This window comes from Rhinopithecus roxellana, chromosome 3, assembly GCF_007565055.1.
Source record: "Rhinopithecus roxellana isolate Shanxi Qingling chromosome 3, ASM756505v1, whole genome shotgun sequence".
Lineage (NCBI taxonomy): Eukaryota > Metazoa > Chordata > Mammalia > Primates > Cercopithecidae > Rhinopithecus > Rhinopithecus roxellana.
The window spans coordinates 149,118,449-149,143,442 of NC_044551.1; the positions used below are offsets into that span (position 1 = coordinate 149,118,449).

The 24,994-nt window shown below is 37.3% G+C and overlaps 1 protein-coding gene across 3 annotated transcripts in view; it reads left to right on the forward strand.

Annotated features, from left to right (window-relative positions):
• RAD50 (RAD50 double strand break repair protein) overlaps nucleotides 1-24,994 on the forward strand; it is an 89,576-nt gene that overhangs the window by 14,089 nt on the left and 50,493 nt on the right. The window contains exons 3-11 of one of the 3 annotated variants that reach the window (XM_010359992.2): nucleotides 7,753-7,904; nucleotides 11,444-11,629; nucleotides 11,986-12,190; nucleotides 18,803-18,931; nucleotides 19,161-19,326; nucleotides 19,924-20,117; nucleotides 20,875-21,081; nucleotides 22,466-22,648; nucleotides 23,103-23,260. In XM_010359992.2, the coding sequence (XP_010358294.1) occupies nucleotides 7,753-7,904; nucleotides 11,444-11,629; nucleotides 11,986-12,190; nucleotides 18,803-18,931; nucleotides 19,161-19,326; nucleotides 19,924-20,117; nucleotides 20,875-21,081; nucleotides 22,466-22,648; nucleotides 23,103-23,260 (1,580 nt within the window). Of the gene's footprint in view, nucleotides 1-7,752; nucleotides 7,905-11,443; nucleotides 11,630-11,985; nucleotides 12,191-18,802; nucleotides 18,932-19,160; nucleotides 19,327-19,923; nucleotides 20,118-20,874; nucleotides 21,082-22,465; nucleotides 22,649-23,102; nucleotides 23,261-24,994 lie in introns of those variants that run through there. The other 2 variants (XM_030927223.1, XM_010359993.2) reach the window with 2 other exon arrangements.

Here is a 24,994-nt window from a genome sequence, read left to right on the forward strand (position 1 = left end):
TAGAAACAGATCCAGAGATGACAGATTTTGGAATTAGCAGACAAGGATTTTTTTTTTTTTTTTTAGATGAAGTCTCACTCTGTTTCTCAGGCTGGAGTGCAGTGGCACGATCTCAGCTCACTGCAGCCTCTGTCTCCCGGGTTCAAGCAATTCTTCTTCCTGAGCCTCCCGAGTAGCTGGGACTACAGGCGCCCACCACCATGTGTGGCTAATTTTTTTTTTTTTTTTTTTTTTTTTGTATTTTTAGTAGAGATGGGGTTTCACCGTATTAGCTAGCCTGGTCTTGTAATCCACCTGCCTTGGCCTCACAAAGTGCTGGGATTATAGGCATGAGCCACCACACTCGACTAGGTTTTTTTAAAGCTATGATAGATAAGCTCAAGGACTTAAAGGAAAAGGTGGACATAATGTGTGGGAAGACATCTAAACAGAGTAATAAAAACTGTTTAAAAAAAGACCCAAGAAGCTGAATGCATCACAAGCAGCATAAACATACCTATGTTGTACATTACATTCAAATTGCTCAAAACTAAAGATAAATCTTAAAAACAGGTGGAGGAAAAAGTATCACGTTATGCAGAGGGAAAGAATAATGAGTATGATTACTTCTTAGGAAAAGCAATCTAAACCTGAAAACAGTGGGACAGCACCTTTAAGGTGTTGGGGAATAAAAGTTAAACTATATCCAGCAAAAATATTCTTTGAAAATTGAAGGTGAAATGGAGAAAATTTTCAGATTTAAAAAAAATGGTGGAGGTAATTTGTTACAGACAGGCTTGCACTATAGTAATTGTTAAAGGAAGTTTTTGAGGCTGAAGAAAAGTGATTGTAAATTAGTCCTAGAGTAAAAGCTGCTCTAGGCCCCCCTTTACAGACCTTAAAAACAAAAGTTCAAAAGAATCCAACTGTTTGTTGCTCAAAAAACTTAGCTGCATGCCAGAACAAAGTTCAATACTCATTAAAGGAATAAAACAAAATCTTTCACCCAATAATGCAAAATTCACAATCCGAAGTTAACAAGCAGAGAAGCGGGGAAATAGGACCCATAACCAGAGAAAAATCAATCATATGAACAGGTCCAAAATGAAAGAAATACTAGAATTCGTAGATAAGAACCCTAAAACCATATTATAAATCTTATAAAGATGCTCATAGATACAAGGGAAAACATAAGCATAATGAGAAAAATATAATTTTAAAAACCCAAATAATGTAAATGGAATAACTGCTTTTGTGTATAATGGTACAAATAGGTTAAAAGCAAAAGGGTGGAAAAAATATACTGTGCCAACTAATGAAAAGAGAAGTGAAGTGACCATATTAATATCAGACAGAATACATCAGAACTAGGGAAAATGAGACATTTTATGATGATAAGAGGTCAATTTAGTGCAAGGACACAAAAATTCTAAATGTTAAACTTCCAGATATATGAGGCAGAAACCTATGAAACAGAATGAAGAAATACACAAATCTGCAAGTTTAGCTGGAGATCTCAATATCCCTCTCAATAGAGAAACAGAAGAAGCAGATGAAATGTCAGTAAGTATATGGAAAATTTTAACAACACTGTTAACCAAATCAACCTGATTGACATTTATAGGACATTCCATTGAACAACAGCAGAATACACGTTATTTTCAAGTGCATGTGGAACATTCTCCAAGATAGTCCAACATTCTGGACCATAAAACAAGTGTCAGTAAATTGGACTGAATTATTCAGGAATTAATATTCCTCTATTATGCTGAGTTTTTATCATGAATGAGTATTAAATTGAAATGCTTTTTCTGTATCTATTGGTAAAGTCATAGATAATGTATTCTGTGACTACACCAGAATTAAACAAGAAATCAGTAGCAGGAAAATAACCAGAAAATCCCCAAATATTAGAAAATTAAGCAGCACACTTTTAAATATTACATGGATCAAAAACGAATCACAAGGGAAATTAGAAAAAATACTTTAAATGAATCAAAAGTATAGCATGTAAAAATGTGTGAGATGCAGCTAGATCATGCTTAGAGAGATTGTAGAAAAAGAAAGACAATCAGTATAATTTGCCACATTAACAGAATAAAAAAGAAATATATGAGCACCAATAGATAACAGAAAAAACATTTCATGATAAAAACTCTCAGCATAACTAATGGAGGAATATTAATTCCTGAATAATTCAGTCCAAAATCCATTAGGTGTGGCTGAGTGAGGAAGGCATCCACAAAAACAAGCTGTGACAGCCTGGTGGGGAATTGGAGCCCAAGTAAGGGATCTATGAGTTCATACTGATACAAGAAAATGGGGGGGAAAAAGTGGAGAAAGAGCAAAGCCCCTTATACTAGAACCTTAACTAATATAAAAGGAACAATGGAACTAGAAAATTACTATAGGCATACCTTAGATATTTTAGGTTAAGTTTTAATGGATGGCTGTTTTGTCTACATTGAAAATCTGTTGTTTAGTGTAGCTACCTTCATCAATTACCTTAGCTAGGTCTTCTGGATAACTTGCTGCAGCTTCTGCATCAGCACTTGCTGCTTCACCTTGCACTTTTATGTTATGGAGACAGCTTCTTTTGAACCAACCATTACTAGCTTCCAACTTTTCTTTACAGCTTCTTTACTTCTCTCAGCCTTCATAGAATTGCAGAGAGTTAGGGTCTTGCTCTGGATTAGGCTTTGGCCTGAGAGAATGTTGTGGCTGGTTTAATCTATCCCAACCACTAAAACTTTCTCCATATCAGCAGTAAGGCTGTTTCACTTTCTTATCATTTGTGTGTTCACTAAAGTAGCACTTTTAATTTTATTCAAGAACTTTTCCTTTGCCCTCACAACTCAGCTAACTGATAAAATTTGAGGCCTAATTTTCAACCTGTTTTGGATGTTGACATGCTTTTCTCAACTAAGCTTAATCATTCTAGCTTTTGATTTAAAACAAGAGACTTTTGACTCTTTTTTCACTTAAACACTTAGGGGCTATTGTAGGGTTACTAACTGGCCTAATTTCTGTATTATTGTGTCTCAGCCAATCAGGTTCCAAGGAGAGGGAGAGAGACGGGATGGCAGGTCAGTAAAGCAGTCAGAATACACACATTAATGGATTTAGTTCACCTCTTATATGTGGATGGTTTGTGGCACACTAAAACAATTACAGTAGTAACATCAAAGATCACTGATCACAAATCACTATAACAGATACAATAATAATGAAAAAGTTTGAAATGTTGTGAGAATTACCAAAATGTGACACAGAGACACAAAGTGAGCACATGCTGTTGGAAAAATGGCACCAATAGACTTGTTAGATGCAGAGTTGCCACACACCTCTGAAGAGCACAAGAAGATGGGGTATGCCTGTATTTGATAGCTATCATAATAATTTATTCAGGTAAGAAACAGTAGATGCTAAAACTAATGGAAGAAAGTTTGATGAAGTATGGGATAGTTATATGGTCTCTGCATCTCTCCCTCAAATTATTAAGTAATTGTAAAGTAAGAAAAATTTTTTGGTGGAGAAGCTAAGAGATACACCTTTATCGAGAGATTGAAGTTAGTCTAGGCAACATGGTGAAACCACATCTCTATAAAAACTACAAAAATTGGCGGGATGTGGTGGCATGCACCTATAGTCCCAGCTACTTGGGGGACTGAGGCAGAAGGATCGCTTAGGACTCGGAGTTCGTGGATACAGTGAGGTGACTGCACTCCAGCCTGAGTGAGACCCTGTCTCAAAAAAAAAAAAAAATGGATTGAAGTTAATACCCTCAGTAATGAGATAAATGGAAATGATGTCCTATCTGATGAGATGCAGAAAAAGGAACTCATCATCACTTGTATAATATTCCTGCCAAAGATACATAACCTGATTCTAGTCATGAGGAAATATTACACAAATTTTGGGAGGTGTTCTACAAAATAATGATCTGTACTTTTCAAAATTATCAGTCATGAAAGTCAAGGAAAATCTGAGCAACTCTTTCAGGCTGAAAGAAAGTAAAGAGACATAACCACCAAATACAAAGTGTAATTCTGAACTGGATCCTTTTGCTGTAAAGCACATACTGGGACAAATGAATTAGGCAGTAGAAAACGAAAAGGCCAATCAGTGTAATTTGCCACATTAACATAATAAAGAAGAAAAATTATATGAGCATCAATAGATACAGAAAAAGCATTTCAATGTAATATTCATGACAAAAACTCTCAGCATAACTAACAGAGGAATAGTTATTCATTCCTGATTAATTCAGTCCAAAAGCCATTAGGTAGGACTGAGTGAGGAAGGCATCCACAAAACTACCCTAGAGATGAATAGATGATAGAATTAGTAGATAAGAACCTTAAAATCTTATTATAAATCTTACAACTATCTTCATAGATATAAATAAAAACATAACGTGAGAAAGATGGAGGGCAATAACCAAAAAACCCTAAATAGAGTAAAAGGAATAACAGTGTTTTTATATATAATAGTACAGATGAGTTAAAAGGATGGAAAAAATATACTGTGCCAACTAATGAAAAGAATACTGAAGTGACCATATTAATATAAGACAGAAAACATCAGAAAAAATCGATATCTGTTCATTGTTGGTCTTTTAGGTCTTATAAGATGATGATCATTTTCTACCACTTTCAGTTTAAGGGAGCATATTAAATTTTTTTCAACAGACTTTAAACTTTGTTTTGTAGATCAACTTTGGGTTTATAGCAAAATTGAGCAGAAAGTACAGTTTCTGTATATTCGCTGCACGTACACACACAGCCTCCTCTACTGTCAGCATCTAATTTTTTCTGGATACTGTGCCTCATTCAAATAATCCAGGATAATCTTTCTATTTTAAAGTCAAGTGATTGACACCCCAGTTCCATCTGTAATGTCAATCTCTTTTGCTGTGTAATGTAACCTTCACAAATTCAAGGGATTAGAATGTGGATGTCTTTGGAGAACCATTATTTTATATGCCACAGCTGAGTTAAAGGTAACTTATCACATATTGGAATAACTGACAAAACTTGAATGGGATTTGTGGACCATGTGGTAGTAATATATCAGTATCAGTTTCCTGATTTTTGTGGTTGAAAATGTCCTTGTTTTGTAGGAAATACTAGTGTTGGGACGTCAGATCAGCAACTTACTGTCATGTGGTTTGAGGGGCAGGAAAGCTGTGTATACTGTAGTTCTATGTATTAGTCCATTTTCACACTGCTGGTAAAGACATACCCAAGACTGGGCAATTTACAAAAGAAAGAGGTTTAATGGACTTACAGTTCCATGTGGCTGGGGAGGCCTCACAATCATGGTGGAAGGTGAAAGACATGTCTTACATGGTGGCAAACGAGAAGAGAGTTTGTGCAGGAAAATTCCCCCCTATAATAACCGTCAGATCTCATGAGACTTACTATCACGAGAACAGCATAGGGAAGGACCTGCCCCCGTGATTCAATTATCTCCCACCTGGTTTCTCCCACAACACATGGGAATTCAAGATGAAATTTGAGTGGGGACACAGCCAAACCATATCATTTCATCCCTGGCTCCTCCCAAACTCATGTCTTCGCATTTCAAAACCAATCATGCCTTCCCAACGGTCACCCAAAGTCTTATTTCAGCATTAACTCAGAAGTCCACAGTCCAGAGTCTTATCCAAGACAAAGCACATCCCTTCTGCCTATGAGTCTGTAAACTCAAAAGCAAGTTAGTTACTTCTTAGATACAATGGGGGTACAGGCATTGGGTAAATACAGCCATTCCAAATGGGAGAAATTGGCCAAAACAAAGGGGCTACAGGCCCCATGCAAGTCTGAAATTCAGTGGGGCAGGCATATCTTAAAGCTCCAAAATGATCTCCTTTGACTCCATGTCTCACATCCAGGTCACTCTGATGTAAGAGGTGGGCTCCCACGGCCTTGGGCAGCTCCGCTCCTGTGGCTTTGCAGAGTATAGCCTCCTTCCTGGCTGTTTTCACAGGCTGGTGTTGAGTGTCTGCGGCTTTTCCAGGTGCACAGTGCAAGCTGTCAGTGGATCTATTATTCTGGGGGATCTACCAGTCTGGAGGACAGTGGCTGTCTTCTCATAGCTCCACTAGGCAGTCCCCTCCATAGGAACTCTGGGGGGGCTCCAACCCCACATTTCCCTTCCATGCTGCCCTAGCAGAGGTTTTCCATGAGGGCCCCGCCCCTGCTGCAAATTTCTGCCTGGGCATCCAGGTGTTTCCATACATCCTCTGAAATCTAGGTGGAGGTTCCCAAACCTCAATTCTTGACTTCTGTACACCTGCAGGCTCAACACCACATGGAAGCTGCCAAGGCTTGGGGCTTCCACCCTTTGAAGCAACAGCCCAAGCTGTACTTTGGCTTCTTTTGGTCATGGCTGGGACACAGGGCACCAAGTCCCTAGACTGCACACAGCAGAGGAACCCTGGGCCTGACCTACAAAACTATTTTTTCCTCCTAAACTTCCGGGCCTGTGAAGGGCGGCGCTGTTGCAAAGGTCTCTGACATGCCCCTGGAGACATTTTCCTTATTGTGTTGGTAATTAACATTTGTTTCCTCGTTACTTGTGCAAATTTCTGCTGCTGGCTTGAATTTCTCCTCAGAAAATTTTTTTTTTTTTAATCGCATTATCAGGCTGCAAACTTTCCAAACTTTTATGCTGTTTCCCTTTTAATACTGAATCCCTTTAACAGCACCCAAGTCACCTCTTGAATGCTTTACTGCTTAGAGATTTCTTTCACCAGATACCCTAAATCATCTCTCTGGTTCCAAGTTCCACACATTTCTAGGGCAGGGGCAAAATGCTGCCAGTTTCTTTGCTAAAGCATAACAAAAGTCACCTTTGCTCCAGTTCCCAACAAGTTCCTCATCTTCATCTGAGACCACCTCAGCCTGGATTTCAATGTCCATATCCTCATCAGCATTTTGGTCAAAGCCATTCAACAAGTCTCTAGGGAGTTCCAAACTTTCCCACATTTTCCTGTCTTCTGAGCCCTCCAAACTGTTCCATCCTCTGCCTGTTCCAAGGTTGCTTCCACATTTTTGGGTAACTTTTCAGCAGCTCTCCACTCCTGGTACCAATTTACTGTATGAGTCCATTTTCACAGTGCTAATAAAGATATGCCTGAGACTGGACAATTGACAAAATAAAGAGGTTTAATGGACTTACAGTTTCATGTGGCTTGGGAGGCCACACAATCATGGTGGAAGGCAAGGAGGCGGAAGTCACATCTTACATGGACAGCAGCAGGCAAAGAGAGCTTGTGCAGGGAAACTCCTTCTTATAAAACCATCGGGTCTTGTGAGACTTACTCACTGTCACAAGAACAGCATGGGAAAGACCTGTCCCCGTGATTCAGTTACCTTCCACCAGATCCTTCCTGCAACATATGGAAATTCAAGATGAGATTTGGGTGGAGACAAAGCCAAACCGAATCATTCTACCTTTCTATAAATTTGTGATTTTTTAGTGATAAAAAATATTTTTGATGCTTACAGAGATAAAATGCATTTATTTGAAAAATCTGCATACCTTATCTCCTAATGATGCTGAATAAAGGAGGTAGATAATGTATCATTTTTATAAATTAATTAAACAGTATTCTATATTTTGGATAGCATGTAAAAATGTCACTCCTTTTGGATGTTTTTCTTTTTGTTCCCTCATTCTGGGTAAGATTGCTTATGCCTGTTCTCTCAGAACCAACACTGATGCTTATTAAAGTAACATAAGTTTTTTCTCTGTTTTCCTTCAAAGGTTGCTCAAGAAACAGACGTGAGAGCCCAGATTCGTCTGCAATTTCGTGATGTCAATGGAGAACTTATAGCTGTACAAAGATCTATGGTGTGTACTCAGAAAAGCAAAAAGACAGAATTTAAAACTTTGGAAGGAGTCATTACTAGAACAAAGTAGGTGTTTATGTGATATTTGAATTTCTGTTTATTTTCAGGTTTGTAAGTTGATAGTTGTTTACTACTACTTTAAGTTAAGGGGAGCATATTAAATTTTTTTCAATAGACTTTAGACTTGTTTTTTTAGAGCAGTTTTGGGCTTATAGCAAAATTGGGCAGAAAGTACTGAGCTTCCATTTTCTCCCTACCCCTACACACAAACACACCTTCCTCCACTATCAACATTTGATTTTTTGTGTATACTATTTGTCAATTAAATAGAATGGTCCCATTAAAGACTTAGGGTTATGTTCCATTCTCTTGAGTAATTTCTGAACAGTTGCTGAATTGAAAACGCATTATCGTGCTCGCTTCGGCAGCACATATACTAAAATTGGAAAACGCATTATCACTCAAATACAGGTTGAATGAGTAAAAAATTCTAGTGTCGTGCTTAGGAATGGTTGAGATGAGAAGCAAACAAGTAGGAAAGAATGATAAATTGTTCCTTTCAACCATTATCATTCTGTTAGAGGCAGGTATCATTTTCTAATGGGTATGGATTTGGGGATTAGACTGCCTTAGATTCGAGTCTCTGACTTTGTTGAGCAAATTACTTGACTGTTCAGCTACTTCTCCTCCCTTTTAACTAATTAAGTAATTCCTTTATTTAACCAATAATGCACATCTACTGTGTACTAGAGGCACTATACTGGCTTCTCAAGCAGGTTCTCATCATTGCCATTTTAACACACTCAAGTATCTCTTATACCCTGGGATTTCATTCCACTCCAATTACTACCTGTCTCTTTCTTCCCCTTTATAGCCAGTCTTCTCAGAAGAGTTGTTGATACTGTCTCCATTTCTTCACTTCCTCTTCACTCTAATTGTAGTCACATTCATCCTTTGAAACACCTCTGACTAAAGTTACTAATAACTCTGTTTTTAATTAGGGTAATGCTACTGCTGTACAAAGTAGACCTAAGAGTGAGCGTCTGTTTATTTCATTTGTAAAACAGGCATTCATTATCACTGTACGTACCTTAGAAAGATGTTGTCAAGGTTGAGCTAATGCATATAAGATGCTTCATATGTAGTAAGAGTTCATGTATTAATCTTCTATGACTGCTATAACAAACCACAAACTTAGTGGCATAAACAATACAAATTTATTATCTTACACTTATGTAGTTTAGTAGTCTGAATTAGGTCTCACTGGGCTAAAATCAAAATTTTAGCAGGTTACGTTCCTTTCTGGAGGCTCTGAGGGAGAATATGTTTCCTTGTTCTTTCCATCTTTTAGAGGCCACCCATATTTTCTAGCTCATGCCCTCTTACTCTGTCTTCAAAGCAAGCAATAGTGGGCATAGTTCTTCTTGTATCAAATCACTGTGACCTCTTCTCTCTTCTTCTGCCTTCCTCTCTCACATTAAAGAACCCATATGATTACATTTGCCCCATCCAAATAATCCAGGATAATCTATTTTAAGGTCAAATGATTAACACCCTAATTCCATCTGTAATCTTTTTTTTTTTTTTTTTTTTTTTTTGAGAAGGAGTCTCGCTCTGTCACCCAGGCTGGAGTGCAGTGGCCAGATCTTAGCTCACTGCAAACTCCGCCTCCCGGGTTTACGCCATTCTCCTGCCTCAGCCTCCCGAGTAGCTGGGACTACAGGCGCCCGCCACCCCGCCCGGCTAGTTTTTTGTATTTTTTTAGTAGAGACGGGGTTTCACCGTGTTAGCCAGGATGGTCTCGATCTCCTGACCTCTTGATCCGCCCGCCTCGGCCTCCCAAAGTGCTGGGATTACAGGCTTGAGCCACCGCGCCCGGCCCCATCTGTAATCTTAATTCTCTTTTGCTGTGCAATGTAACATTCACAAATTGAAGGAATTAAAATGTGGACATCTTGGAGAACCATTGTTCCATGTACCATAGCTGAGTAAACACTAGTTTATTACTTCTTATTTGAAAATTTCTTTTTCTAGACCTCCATGATACAATACTGTTCTCTCTATCACAGCCACATACTACTTCATTTACCTCATCAATAAAGGTTGGAAGTCTCATTAGGCTCAGTCCTATATCTTCTCCTTTTTTTTGCTCTGTATTTTCTTCCTAAGTAATCACATTCTTATCCATTGTTCGAACTACTCTGTGTTCATAGATGACTCACAGATTTATATCTCCAAACCAGACCTCTGTTTCCAGACCCATTTACCCAGACCTATTTACCCATCTCTGAATTTTTTTTTTTTTTTTTGAGATGGAGTCTCGCTCTGTCACCCAGGCTGAAGTGCAGTGGTGAAATCTCAGCTCACTGCCACCTCCGCCTCCCGGGTTCAAGCAATTCTCGTGCCTCAGCCTCCCGAGTAGCTGGGACTACAGGTGTGTGCCACCACACCCAGCTAATTTTTGTACTTTTATTAGAGGCAGGGTTTCACCATGTTAGCCACAATGGTCTTGATCTCTTGACCACGTGATCCACCAGCCTCGGACTCCCAAAGTGCTGGGATTACAGGCGTGAGCCACCACACCCGGCCCCATCTCTGATTTTTTACCAGTTGTTTCAGAGACAACTTAGATTCAACGTTCCCAAAACCAAACTCAGTCCTTTCTCTTTGACCTCCCCTCTTAAAAAACCTCCAACAACTTGGTCTTATGGTATACCTCAGCTTGGTGAATGACACCTCTATCCATCCAGTGACAAAAACCAAGAACCTAAGTCTTGATACTGTCCTTGCCTTCCATATTCAGTCTATTACTAAGACCTAAATTGAATCTAAATGTCTTTTGAATCTGTTTCCATCTCGACAACAACCATTCTAGTCCTAGTCCGAGCTACCATTGTCTTTCCATGACCTAATGTGATAACCTGTTGATCTATCTGTGTGCATTCTAGCCCTCTACAAAGCATTCTTAATATATTCAGTGTAATTTTTTTTTTTTTTTTTTTTTGTGAGACAGAGTTTCACTCTTGTTTCCCAGGCTGGAGTGCAATGGTGTAATGTCAGCTCACTGCAACCTCCACCTCCCCCAGGTTCAAGTGATTCTCTTACCTCAGCCTCCTGAGGAGCTGGTGCCCACCACCACACCTGGCTAATTTTTTTGTATTTTTAATAGAGACAAGGTTTCACTGTATTAGTCTGGCTGGTCTTGAACTCCTGACCTCAGGTCGTCCGCCCACCTTGGCCTCCCCAATTGCTCGAGTTATAGACATGAGCCACTGTGCCTGGCCCAGTGTAATATTTTCAAAATACAAAATGAAATGTATGAAAAACAGTAAAGACAAATACTGCCTCTGCTCACCAAAGCAGTCTGTTATATGTAAAAAATAAATTCTGGCTTCCTTTCCTGAACTACTTTGTTTTACGTATCTTTTCATCTGTGAAGTGCTAAATAGTTTCAGAGTTACACTTTTTAGCATGATGAAGCCATTTCTAACAGGATAGGTGAAGGGCCTTTTTTTTTTTTAGAATTACAGTATGAACTGATTAAGCAATAGAGTAGATACACTGAAGGTTATTTTACATATGTTCTTGATTTTCATTTTCTGTAGGCATGGTGAAAAGGTCAGTCTAAGCTCTAAGTGTGCGGAAATTGACCGAGAAATGATCAGTTCTCTTGGGGTTTCCAAGGCTGTGCTAAATAACGTCATTTTCTGTCATCAAGAAGATTCTAATTGGCCTTTAAGTGAAGGAAAGGCTTTGAAGCAAAAGTTTGATGAGATTTTTTCAGCAACAAGGTTTGTAACCCTTAAATAGACTTTGTAGTCCATTAAGTTATTGAACCGTGTTTGCAATTTGGATGCTTCTTTTTAACAGAAAGAATTTAAAAAGCAGAAAGGTCGTCAGTTACTACCTCTCACCCAGCAGCAACCACTGGGCATATTTTCTTTCACTTGTCTTTCTGTGCATATATTTATATACCTGATTGACAGTATAAATGTAATTTTTTTCACTTACCATGTCATAGGCATTTTCCAAGTTATTAGACACTCATTGTAACTGTAACCTTAGGGACAGCATAATATCCCACTGTATGAATATATACCATAATTTACTTTGCCAGAAATTTGATTTTTGTTTCGTGTCTTCAAAGATACATTAAAGCCTTGGAAACACTTCGGCAGGTACGTCAGACACAAGGTCAGAAAGTAAAAGAATATCAAATGGAACTAAAATATCTGAAGCAATATAAGGAAAAAGCTTGTGAGATTCGTGATCAGATTACAAGTAAGGAAGCCCAGTTAACATCTTCAAAGGAAATTGTCAAATCCTATGAGAATGAACTTGATCCATTGAAGGTAACTTGATTTTATTTTTAGTTGACAAAAATTGTATATCTTTGTGGCATACAGCATGATGTTTTGATATAAGTATACATTGTGGAATGGCTAAATCAAGCTATTAACATGCATTAAATTCAATTTTTTTAATGATGAGAACACTTAAAATCTACTCTCTTAGCAATTATATATTGTTATTAACTAAAGTCATAGTGATATACAGTAGTTAATTTCTTGTATACTAAAGAGGTAGTCTTTTTTTTTTTTTTTTTTTTTTTTTTTTTTACTATGGTAACATTCTCCCCTTATTTGTATATGAAACTGAATGGCTTGTGTATTTCTCAAATTATCAGTGAGCTAATGTTTTAGGTCTATATTAGTCTTTAAATTGCTCAAAGAGCTTGGATTTGAAAGAAAACAAATTTGTAGCATCACACTAAACGAGTAGTGTAGATCACTAGGTGTTAAATAGCAATTATCATTACCTAGCCCTACAGTTCTGTATTAAGATATTTTTAAATTGACAGATCTTTCTAGAGAATTTTTAAAATTTGCAGAATGTTTTTGAATCATTCAAAAATTGTACAGAATTTGGAATTGATCCATAACATGTTGATATATTTGCAAATGAGTATACCTATCTAAACCCCGTGATTTATAAGAAAGGCCTACAGGAAATTCCATTCATTCATTTAATAAGCATTTATTGGGTATCTTCTTTGTGTCAAGGTATACTGTGCTTGGGTGCAAAGAGGACTACAACAGCACCCCCCTGTCCTTAAGGTATTCCTAGTCTAAGTAAGAGCATTCTTTAAAATGGCTATTTTCTACATTTTAGACAGTAGATTTTTTTAAATCATTTAAGAAGGTATTGATTTGATTTTTTTTTTTTTGAGGCGGAGTCTTGCTCTGTCGCCCAGGCTGGAGTGCAGTGGCCGGATCTCAGCTCACTGCAAGCTCCGCCTCCCGGGTTCCCGCCATTCTCCTGCCTCAGCCTCCCAAGTAGCTGGGACTACAGGCGCCCGCCTCGTCACCCGGCTAGTTTTTTGTATTTTTAGTAGAGACGGGGTTTCACTGTGTTCGCCAGGATGGTCTCGATCTCCTGACCTTGTGATCCGCCCGTCTCGGCCTCCCAAAGTGCTGGGATTACAGGCTTGAGCCACTGCGCCCGGCTTGATTTGATTTTTAAAAACTCACTTGTAAATACCAGTATAGATCTTTGAATCGTGAAGTAGAAAATATATACATTTTTAATGATGGCCATGCATAGAAATATATTGCAAGGGCTTCTGGGAGGAGGTAGGGCTGAGGTGGGTCTTGAAGAATGGGAAGAAATCAAGTCAGCAAACTAGAAGACATTTTATGTATGTATGTTTGTATTTATTTATTTATCTTTTTTTTTTTTTTGAGATGGACTTTTGCTCTTGTTGCCCAGGCTGGAGTACAGTGGTGCGATCTCGGCTCACTGCAACCTCCGCCTCCTGGGTTCAAGCAATTCTCCTGCCTCAGCCTCCAGGGTAGCTGGGATTACAGGCATGCGCCACCATGCCCAGCTAACTTTTTGTATTTTTAGTAGAGACAGGGTTTCTCCATTTTTGGTCAGGCTTGTCTCGAACTCCCGACCTCAAGTGATCTGCCTGCCTCGGCCTCCCAAAGTGCTGGGATTACAGGCATGAGCCACTGTGCCTGGAAATGTTCGTGTTTATTTTGACTTTTCTTTTAAAAGTAATATGTGCCCCCAGTGAAAAAGTTATAAAAGGATATTAGGTGAAAAGTAAAAGATAGTCTTCCATTCCTCATCTCTGACATTCCAGAGTATATTCTACCTATAGCTTTTTTTAACTGCATATATACTATACATATGGGTATATAAACATTCACTTGTATGTATGTGTATATTTACCTATACAAGCTTAATCAGAACAGAATTGTGAGAGGAAAAGTCTGGGTTAAGTAAATCAATATAAAAAGAGTAAATGATCAATATGAATCGGGGTCAGATTATAGAAAGCTAATGGATTTCAGACTTAGTTCAATAGACAGAAGAGTGGAAGAGTATGTTATATTTTAGGATGAGTTGTCCTGATAACTCTGTGTGAGCACCGTGGTAATTACCAAGATATTGGAAAAGATTTCCTTTTTTTTTTCTTCTTTCCCCTTTGCCCCACTCCACATTTTATTTTCTTGAGGAGCATCTTGGTTGGAGAGATGACAAGCACGTGTAACGGTAAAGCAGAAAAAAAACAAGACCTGTAGGAGCTCTGAGGATAAAGAAAGAGAATTTCTGTCTGAGGTAGCCAGAGAGGATTTCATAGGACTAAATTTGGCCATGACCTTTTTGATCATAAATGAGTAGGTCATTGGAGACATAGAGACAGTAAAATCCAAGCCGTCTTTGAACACTGTCAAGGAAATCCATATTGTTGAAATGAAGCATTTATATTGGAAATGATGTCAAGGTAGGGCTAAATGATAATACCTAGGATTTAGTGAGTGGTGCCAAGATTCTAACCAAGGCCGTAGCAGAGGTTGAAGTATTTATGTGCTTCTTTGTGTTTAATTGTGAGTAATTCTCCAAGGGTTTAATATTCTTCTCTGTTTCCTCAGAGCCTAGCCTAGTGCCTAGCACGTAGCAGGTGGTTCAGTAAATGTTTATTAAGTAGATGACTTCCAGAGTCCTTTTTTAGCTCTGACATGTGAAGATTCTTCCCTTCATAGAACCCAATTAAAGTTTGGGTCAAATCACCTTCCCAGAAAAGACTACTTCCTTTCAACCATGCACTAGAATGCATCCTTTCCCATTTTCACTGATTCCCTTCATCTTCAGGAACTCGCACTCTCTTATAAACTACTTTATTACCATCCCACCATATCCTGCCCTCTTTTTTTGCCCTACTTAGATCTGTTTTCCTTTCTTGCCTTAAATGGGAATTGCTAGAGGAATACGTTTCTAATTTTTATTTTTTCCATACACAAGTTCATGGTCTTTCTATACTTGATAGCCCAGCTGCTCTATTTTTTAAAACTCATTTCACACTGGCACTAAGCTTTAAACACTTGGCTGTTTTCATTGTTGTTCTCTGCCTGCTTGTCCTAGCTCCTTTTACTAGGTGTGTACTCTGGGGATAGAACCTATGTTTTGTGCTCTGAGATTAGAACCAAAACACAGATGTCAAAGAAGGAATTCAGGGGATCTGGTGACTGGCTGGATTTAAGGAATGAAGCAGGTAGAGATGTCATGAAAGATCCAAGCCCAGATGATTGTCATAATGTTTGTGCTACCAAGAGGCGGTGAAAACACTGATGGAAAGAAACTGAGCACTTTGTAGATTATCATAACGGAGCTGTTAATATTCATTGCTCTTAAGTATCCATCCAGTTATCTTTGTCAGACTCTACTCAAAAGGTATTTTCTGAGTACAGAAGTTTTTTCACAAGTAGTGCAAATGGTCTCATTCATTGTTTACCGCCTAACACTAATCCAAGTGCTTTACAATGTATGATGTAAACCCCATAGTAACTCTGTGAGGTTGTATTGGCAAGAAAACTGAGGCACAGGTGTTGATGGTGGAAATAAGGGTTAAAGGTAGGATTTGAGTCCTTTGATTCCTAAGTTTATACTTGCTTTTTCTTTTTAAGTCAAGTTTATTAAGGTATTATATATATATGGTAAAACCCACACTTTTTAGAGTATAAATTCTATGAGTTAAGACATATGTATACAGTAGCATAACCAGCACTACAATGAAGATGTAGAATATTTCAGTCTTCCCAAAAAGTTCTCTCAAAGTCCTTGCAGTCAGTCCTCTCCCCCTGCTCCCATCCGTAATAGCCACTAATTTGTTTCCTGTCATTATAGTTTTGCCTTTTCCAAAGAGTGGCACATATATAGAATCATAGAGTATGCAGACTTTTGTGTCTGGGATTTATCTATGTTGCTGCATGTGTGAGTAATTCATTCTTTTTTTGAGATGGAGTTTCACTCTTGTTGCCCAGGCTGGAGTGCAATGGTGTGATCTTGGCTCACCACAACCTCCGCCTCCCAGGTTCAGGCAATTCACCTACCTCAGCCTCCCAAGTAGCTGGGATTACAGGCATGCGCCACCACACCCAGCTAATTTTTTGTGTGTGTTTTTAGTAGAGACAGGGTTTCTCTATGTTGGTCAGGCTGGTCTCGAACTCCCAACCTCAGGTGATCCGCCCACCTCAGCCTCCCAAAGTCCTAGGATTACAGGCGTGAGCCACTGCGCCCCAGCAATTCATTCCTTTTTATTGCTGAGGAGCATTCCTTCCATTGTATGCATATATTATAATTTTTTTCCTCATCTATTCCATGGCTGATGGACATTAAGTTGTTTTCGGCTTTGGGCTGTTACAGATAAAACTATAAACTTTTGTATACAGGTCTTTGGATAACTTTAGGAATGGGGTTGCTAGGTTGTATGGTAAGTATATGTTTAACGTATACTTCAGCTGTACCATCTGGTACCACTTTGTAGTCCTACCAACAATTTACCAATAATTTATGAGAATGTAATTGCTCTGCATTCTCATCCACACTTAGTACTGTCAATCTTTTTCATTTTAGCCATAATAGTAGGTGTGTGGTAGTATCTCATTGTGAGGTTGTATTTCTTTATATTTTTTAATTTGTGTTTTCCTAGTTGATCAGTTAGTCAATTGATTATTGATTTTGAGCATCTTTTCATGTATTTATTTGCCATCTGAATATCTTTGTTAGTAAAATGCAAAAATCTTTTGCCTATTTTTCAATTTTATTTATTTATTGGTCATTTTATTATTGAACTGTGAGAGTTTTTTTGTTTGTTTGTTTTTTGTTTTTGTTTTTGTTTTTGTTTTTTTTTTTTGAGACAAGGTCTCTCTCTCTCACCCAGGCCAGAGTGCAGTGGTGTGATCTTGGCTCACTGCAACCTCTGACTCCCAGGCTCAAGTGATCCTTCCACCTCAGCCTCCTGAGTAGCTGGGACTACAGGCACACACCACCACATCCAGCTAATGTTTTTTAATTTTTTGTAGAGGCAAGATCTCACTAGGTTACCCAGACTGGTCTCAAACTTCTGGGCTCAAGCGATCAGCCTGCCTCAGTCTCCCAAAGTGCTGAGATCACAGGTGTGAGCTGGATACCAGCCCTTTATCAGATATTGGTTTTGCAGATATTTCTTAACTGCTTTTCAGAGGACAGGAGTTTTAAATTTTGATGAGGTACAGTTTATCAACTGTTTTCACTTACGGTTTATGCTTTTTGTTTCATATTTAGGGGAAGTCTTTGACCCAGTGCCACAAAAATATTCTTCAATGTTTTATAGTTTATGATACATTTTTGTACAAATCAGTTAAGTCCTTTTAGTCTCCTGCTTAGTATATGCTTTTGTGAGGATTAGAGAGAATTTATAGCAGCACCTAGTACAATGCCTGGAACATAGCAGACATTCAATCAGTGATACCTGTGACTGTTGTTCTTGGTAAAATTATTTTTTTCAAATCTCTCTTTCATTTAGCTAACATTGAACACCTATTGCATGTTCTGGGGATACATTAGGGAACAAAGTAAACAAAGTTTCTGTTTTTAGGCCGTTTGCATTCATATGCAAATCACAAGGTATGCTATTAGTTTAATTTTAATAAATTATGTTAAAGTTAAGGATGCATTTTGGTACAATTATGAAAGTTTGCAATTGCTACCTAAGCATTCCAGTAACTTAATATGTTAGTTTAAAATTAGGTCCTGCTGGGCATGGTGGTGCATACTTTTGGTCCCAGTTACTTGGAGGCTGAGGTGGGAGGAACACTTGAGCCCATTTTGTATTGTATTGTATTGTATTGTATTGCACTGTTATTGCACCTGTGAATAGCCACCCCAGCCAGGGCCACATAGCAAGACCTTGTCTCTGCATTTAAAATAATAATAATAAAAGTAGGTTCTAAAAATTTCTTAGAAGAAGAGTTGGTCAGTTTTGGAATCATAGAGGCAAATACTAAAAGAATATCCCCAGCATCATCCAATAAGAGAATGCCCCGAACCAGATGCCAGTATTCATTCCTAGGAGCTGAGGCAGCCAGCTGTCTCTGGAAGCGAGCCTCGGAGCAGGCCACTGAGCTCGTTTGTTGTACTTTACTTGCTCAGAGTCCTCTGTGGTTGAGCAAGCTTTGGATTAAAGTATACTCTTCATGTAAATTTGCCTACAGGCTCAGAATGCATTGGTAACTCACCATGAATTTCTAGCCCTCTCAGTAGTCCTGACTTAAAAAGAAAAATACATTAAATAATTAGCCTTTTAAGGATTAAGTTCTTAAAATGTGCTGCTTTATGTATTGTAACTCTAACTGCCCAACGAATGAATGACTTTTGTGGGAGGTTGAGGACAGGGCATGGTGTTCGGAGTTAGAAGTGGAATTGAATTCCTACTTCTCTCTACTAGCTATAAGGACTTGGGCCAAGTTACTTAATGTCTCTGAACTTCAGTTTCTCTAGGCCCGCTCTACAGTATTATTGTTAGCATTAAATTAGATCACTTTTACTAAATGCCTGGACCTGGATTATCTTGTCTTCATCTATCAGCCATGTAAGCTATAGTGAGTTTTATTTATGTGGTGTTTCTTTATTTTCAGAATCGTCTAAAAGAAATTGAACATAATCTCTCTAAAATAATGAAACTTGACAATGAAATTAAAGCCTTGGATAGCCGAAAGAAGCAAATGGAGAAAGATAATAGTGAACTCGAAGAGAAAATGGAAAAGGTTTGTGGTGGTAGAATTTTGTTCTGCTTCAAAATTTTAGGATTATTGTAATGAACTTTATTTGAATCCATTTTGCCATCCACATTGGAAAAAAATACAGATCTTGTTACTTCTATGTGTATGTTAAAATGAAGGATATTGAATAAAGTTTGGTTTCTATTTGGCACCTCAAAGTGATCATATTTTCTTATGTTTGTACATTAAAGCTTTTTATTTTGGTGTTACACAGGTTTTTCAAGGGACTGATGAGCAACTAAATGACTTATATCACAATCACCAGAGAACAGTAAGGGAGAAAGAAAGGAAATTGGTAGACTGTCATCGTGAACTGGAAAAATTAAATAAAGAATCTAGGCTTCTCAATCAAGAAAAGTCAGAACTGCTTGTTGAACAGGGTAGGACAAAATGTTTATTTGGTTGTTTTTCCTACTATGATATTACACATTTTCTGTATGAATTAAGAATCTCCAAGGACTTATGCTGAGTGAAAAGCCAATCTTAAAAGGCTATACACAGTATGTTTCCATTTATATAACATTTTTGTAATGTCAAAATTTTAGAAATGGTGGAGAAATTAGTAGTTGCCAGGGACACTAGGTAAGAGAAGGGACAGGAGGGCGATAGGTATGGTTATGATTAGAACAAAAAGAGGGTTCTGGTAGTGTTGGAACTGTTCAGTATCTTGACTGCCATAGTGGATATATGAACCTACTCAGGTGATAAAATTATATGGAACTTAATAAGCACACATACACACGCACAGGGGTACAAATAAAACTGGGGACTTTTGAATAAGATTGATGAATTATATCAATGTCAGTATTCTGGTTGTTATACTGCAGTTCTGCAAAGTGTTATCATTGGGGAAACTGGGCAAAATGTACAAGAGAACACACTGCATTATTTTTTATAACTCGTGAATCTACAACTATCTCAACTTTTTAAGCACCAGTTTAAAAATAAAAATTATGAGGTTTTTTTTTTTTTTAAAGGTCGTCTACAGCTACAAGCAGATCGCCATCAAGAACATATCCGGGCTAGAGATTCATTAATTCAGTCTTTGGCAACACAGCTAGAATTGGATGGCTTTGAGCGTGGACCATTCAGTGAAAGACAGATTAAAAATTTTCACAAACTTGTGAAAGAGAGACAAGAAGGGGAAGCAAAAACTGCCAACCAACTGATGGCAAGTATTTTGAAATATAGTGTTTGTTGTTTTGTTTACGTCATTCTCTACTTGAATTGTTTTAATTTTTGGCTGGACTCTATTTTGGCATATTTTTCTATTAGTGTTAGCATAAAATCTGCTACAAGGCAGAGAAACTTTTATTGAAGCAAATGTTCTAAAGTGTATAAGGATAAAAATATGAAGAAAATGTAAACCTACATTTTGTATTTGGTTTTAAGTAAAAAATTTTTTAAAGCTAATTGCAGAGCAAACATTTGCTCATGGTTAATGATTATCTCGGGGTAATGGTTTTAATAGTTTTTAAAATAAAGTCTTGAACCACATGTTTTGGTCAGTGATGGACCACATATTTGACAGTAGTCCCATAAAATCATATTACTGTATTTTACTGTATGTTTTCTGTGTTTAGATACGTTTAGATACATAAATACTTATCATCATATTACAATTGCCGAAGTATTCAGTACAGATATATGCCGTGTAAGTTTGTAGCCTAGAAACAATAGGCTATACCATATAGTCTATGTGTGTAGTAAGCTATATACCATGTAGGCTTATATAAATACATTCTGACGTTCACACAATGATAAAATTGCCTAATGATGCATTTCTCAGAATATATCCCTGCTGAACAACACATGACTGTACTTTTTTGTATTTTCTTCAGTGTACATATATTCCTTTTGCAATTAAAAAACTGTTTCTTAAATTGTTTGGTAAATTATTAATGCTTATTCTTTACGTACGCATTTAGAATGACTTTGCAGAAAAAGAGACTCTGAAACAAAAACAGATAGATGAGATAAGAGATAAGAAAACTGGACTGGGAAGAATAATTGAGTTAAAATCAGAAATCCTAAATAAAAAGCAGAATGAGCTGAAAAACGTGAAGTATGAATTACAGCAGTTGGAAGGATCTTCAGATAGGATTCTTGAACTGGACCAGGAGCTCATAAAAGCTGTAAGATATTGTTTGAATAATCTAATAATTTTAAGATATAAGACTTTTAGAAATATTTTGTTTATTTTTAATCCTAAGATTATGGCATTTTAATAAAAACATCAACTTTGTCTTATTCTCATGTAAAATGAATTCATCTGAGTATCTTGATCTTCTGAGTCTTTGCTTGTACAATCTGGTAGGTTGAAAATTAGAATCACATAGGGAGCTTTTTAAAGATACTGTACTCAGACCTTAAAGCTTCAGACCTTCCAAATCAAAATCTCTGAGAATGGGGCATAGAAATGTACATTCAAAAACACAACAAAACTGGGTGATTCTTATGAGCACCTTGGTTAAGAACACTTACCAGGCTGAGTGCGGTGGCTCACACCTGTAATCCCAGCACTTTGGGAGGCCAAGGCAGGCAGATCATCTGAGGTCAGGAGTTCAAGACCAGGCTGGTCAACATGGCAAAACCCCATCTCTACTAAAAATACAAAAATCAGCTGGGCGTGGTGACACGCACCTGTAGTCCCCCGCTACTTGGGAGGCTGGGACAAGAGAATTGCTTGAACCTGGGAAGTGGAGGTTGCAGTGAGCCAAGATCATGCCACTACACTCCAGCCTGGGTGACAGAGTGAGTCTCCATCTCAAAAAAAAAAAGAGCACTTACCAAAGTTTTTAAAAAACAAGTATTTTTCCTGTAGGTCACACACATTGTAATTCTAGATGATTTTTGCTGTATTACTACTTTTTCTGTGGTAACAACTTTCTTAGCCAGTCTTTTCAGGTATTTCCAAAGTTTCTTTCTTGCTTCTAGTCTGTCCTCTTTCTTCACATCTCCATCACCAAAGTAAGCATTCTAAAGCATGGCAAACTTCTTAAAGCCCATCTTGATAATTTAAGTAAACATTTATTTTTGCTTCGTAACTTACCATTGTAGCATACATTTTTGTCAATTTAGCACTTTTTCACAGTGTTGTCTTGTTGGGGTGGGGAGATACTGGTCAGGGACCACGTCACACTATTTTTATAGTTTCTACATACCAGGCAATATAGTGAATTACATGGGGACTTAATAAATACTTAATTGTTGACTGAGGACCCACTAATCTGTATACTTAGACACATGTCTCCTAATTTTACACTAATTCTCACTTTTCTTTCCTGTTTGACCCTTCTAGGTTTATTTACTAATTCTCTACCATTATAACATAGTATGGTCACTTTAATAAGATTTACCTTAAAACATATATAGTGCCTTGTTTTTTTCTCTTGTTGGATACAAACAATATTATTTGGAACATTGTGAGGAGTAGTTAATTTCTAATACACCTTATCATTATTTTAATTCTGGCACAAAGTATCTAACACTTTTGCATTTGTATGAATTATTGACTAGGAACGTGAGTTAAGCAAGGCTGAGAAAAACAGCAATGTAGAAACTTTAAAAATGGAAGTAATAAGTCTTCAAAATGAAAAAGCAGACTTAGACAGGACCCTGCGTAAACTTGACCAGGAGATGGAGCAGTTAAACCATCATACAACAACACGTACCCAGATGGAGATGCTGACCAAAGACAAAGTATGATTTCTCTTTTTGTTCTAATTTTACTGTCTGGTACTTAAAATAGCCTACCTTGCATTCATGAGTCATAGACTGTAAGGTATTAAGTTGGTATTGACTTTATATTTTAGATGCTAAGTGAGCTTAGTACTCTATATAATAGACTTTCAAGCTTAAAAGTTATTGTTTAATTACAAAAAGTTAATACAGAAATATATATATACACACACGAACATTACTGTTAGCTTTTAACATACAGAAGTTTTAAAATTCTATATTGTTTGACTTGGTACTCCACTCTTAGGGCTTAGAGAGACCATTCCCACTTGAAGACTTTAAGAAATTTTATATTTTATTTTCATATTTTTGTAGTTTTAAGCTTAGAACTTTAGTCAATCTAGAATTTATTTTCGTTCTTGATATAATGTGGAGATGTAGACTTTATTTTTAAAAGTTTTTTTTTTACCTATAGGCTGACAAAGATGAACAAATCAGAAAAATAAAATCTAGGCACAGTGATGAATTAACGTCACTGTTGGGATACTTTCCCAACAAAAAACAGCTTGAAGACTGGCTACACAGTAAATCAAAAGAAATAAATCAGACCAGGGACAGACTTGCCAAATTGAAGTAAGTTGCAACATTTGGAGATGTAATAGAAATCTCTTATTTCATGCTTACCTGTTTAATTGTTTTAAAATAATTTATTGTCTTGAAATGGTATGTTGTATTGATCAACTTTAGTTCTTGCATACAAGAAGACTTCAGAAAGTTCATGGAAAAATGGAATTAAAAGATAAAAATTTGAAATAAACTGTATTTCTCAACATAAGCTCCATCAAGTTGAAGACTCTTCTGAACAATGATACCAGCAATTTAGTTCAGTCCTAAAAAACTGAGAGTCCTGGGAATTTAACCATATTAATGTAGTCTTTTTTACATTATTAGCGTAAAAATGGGTGCCCTTTAAAGATTTTTTAAGATTAAGAAACTAGAAGATAGGAGGAGCCAAATCAGGACTGTAAGGTGGATGCCTAATGATTTCCCATAGAAACTCTTGCAAATGCCCCTTGTTTGATGAGAGGGATGAGCAGGAACATTTGTTGTGTTGGGAAAGGACTCTGGTGAAGGTTTCCTGGGCATTTTTCTGCTAATGCTTTGGCTAGCTCTCTCAAAACACTCTCATAATAAGCAGTTACCATTCTTTAGCCCTCCAGAAAGTCAGCAAGCAAAATGCCTTGAGCATCCCAAACAACTATTGCCATGACCTTTGCTCTTATCTGGGCTGCTTTTGCTTTGACTGGACCACTTCTGCTACTTGGTAGCCATTGCTTTCACTGTGCTTTGTCTTCAGGATTTTACTGGTAAAGCCACATTCCATCACCTCCTGTTACAATTCTTTGAAGAATGCTTTAGGAACTTGATCCTACTTGTTGAGACTCTCCATTGAAAGCTCTGCTGTTGTCTTCAGCTTATCTGGAAGCAGTGGTTTTGGGCATCCATCAAGTAGAACGTTTGCTCAACTTTAATTTTTCAGTCAGAATTGTGTAACCTGAATCAATTGAGGTGTCTGTGGTGTTGGCTTTTGTTTCTGCTGTTAATCATTGATCTTCAATTAGGGCTTGAAGAAGATGAATTTTTTCCTCACAAATTGATGTGAACAGTCTGCCACTGTGGGCTTCATCTTTAATAATGGCTCATCCCTTCTTAAACTGAGTTATCCATTTGTAAACTGCTGATTTATTTGGGGCATTGACCTCATAAACTTATTGTAAAGTATCAGTGATTCACCATTCTTCCACCCACACTTCACCATAAATTTGATGTTTGTTCTTGCTTCAGTTTTAGCTCTAATTGGGGCTCTTTTCAAACTGATGTCTTAACCGTGTTAGTGCCTTAAACTAGATCCTATTCAGACATGTTATAACAAGTTAGTGTGAGTTTATTTCAGTGCAAAACATTTTGAACTTCATGCATAGTTTTTTATAATACACATTTTCCATGAACATTTTGAAGACCCCTCATATTTTACAAATTAAGTAAAATGGTAATGGGTAGTAATTTAGACGTCTTGTCCCTTGAAAATTTGTAGACCTATGAAGATTAAAATTTAAAAATTCTATTTTCATTTCTGTGAGAAATCCATTATAAAAAGTGATCATATTTCTCAGATGTTACCTTGGATGGTGGTTGGATAAGCGGGTCAAAAATTCCACACAGATTTTTGAGGAAAGTAGAGGACTTGGTTTTGGTGATGTTTAATCTGTGTGTCTTGTGGAAGTGTCTGTGAGGGAATACAGTATTGGAGTTTGAAATTCAGGAGATTGGGAGTTGTTGCTATGCAAGGGATACTCGAAGTCATTA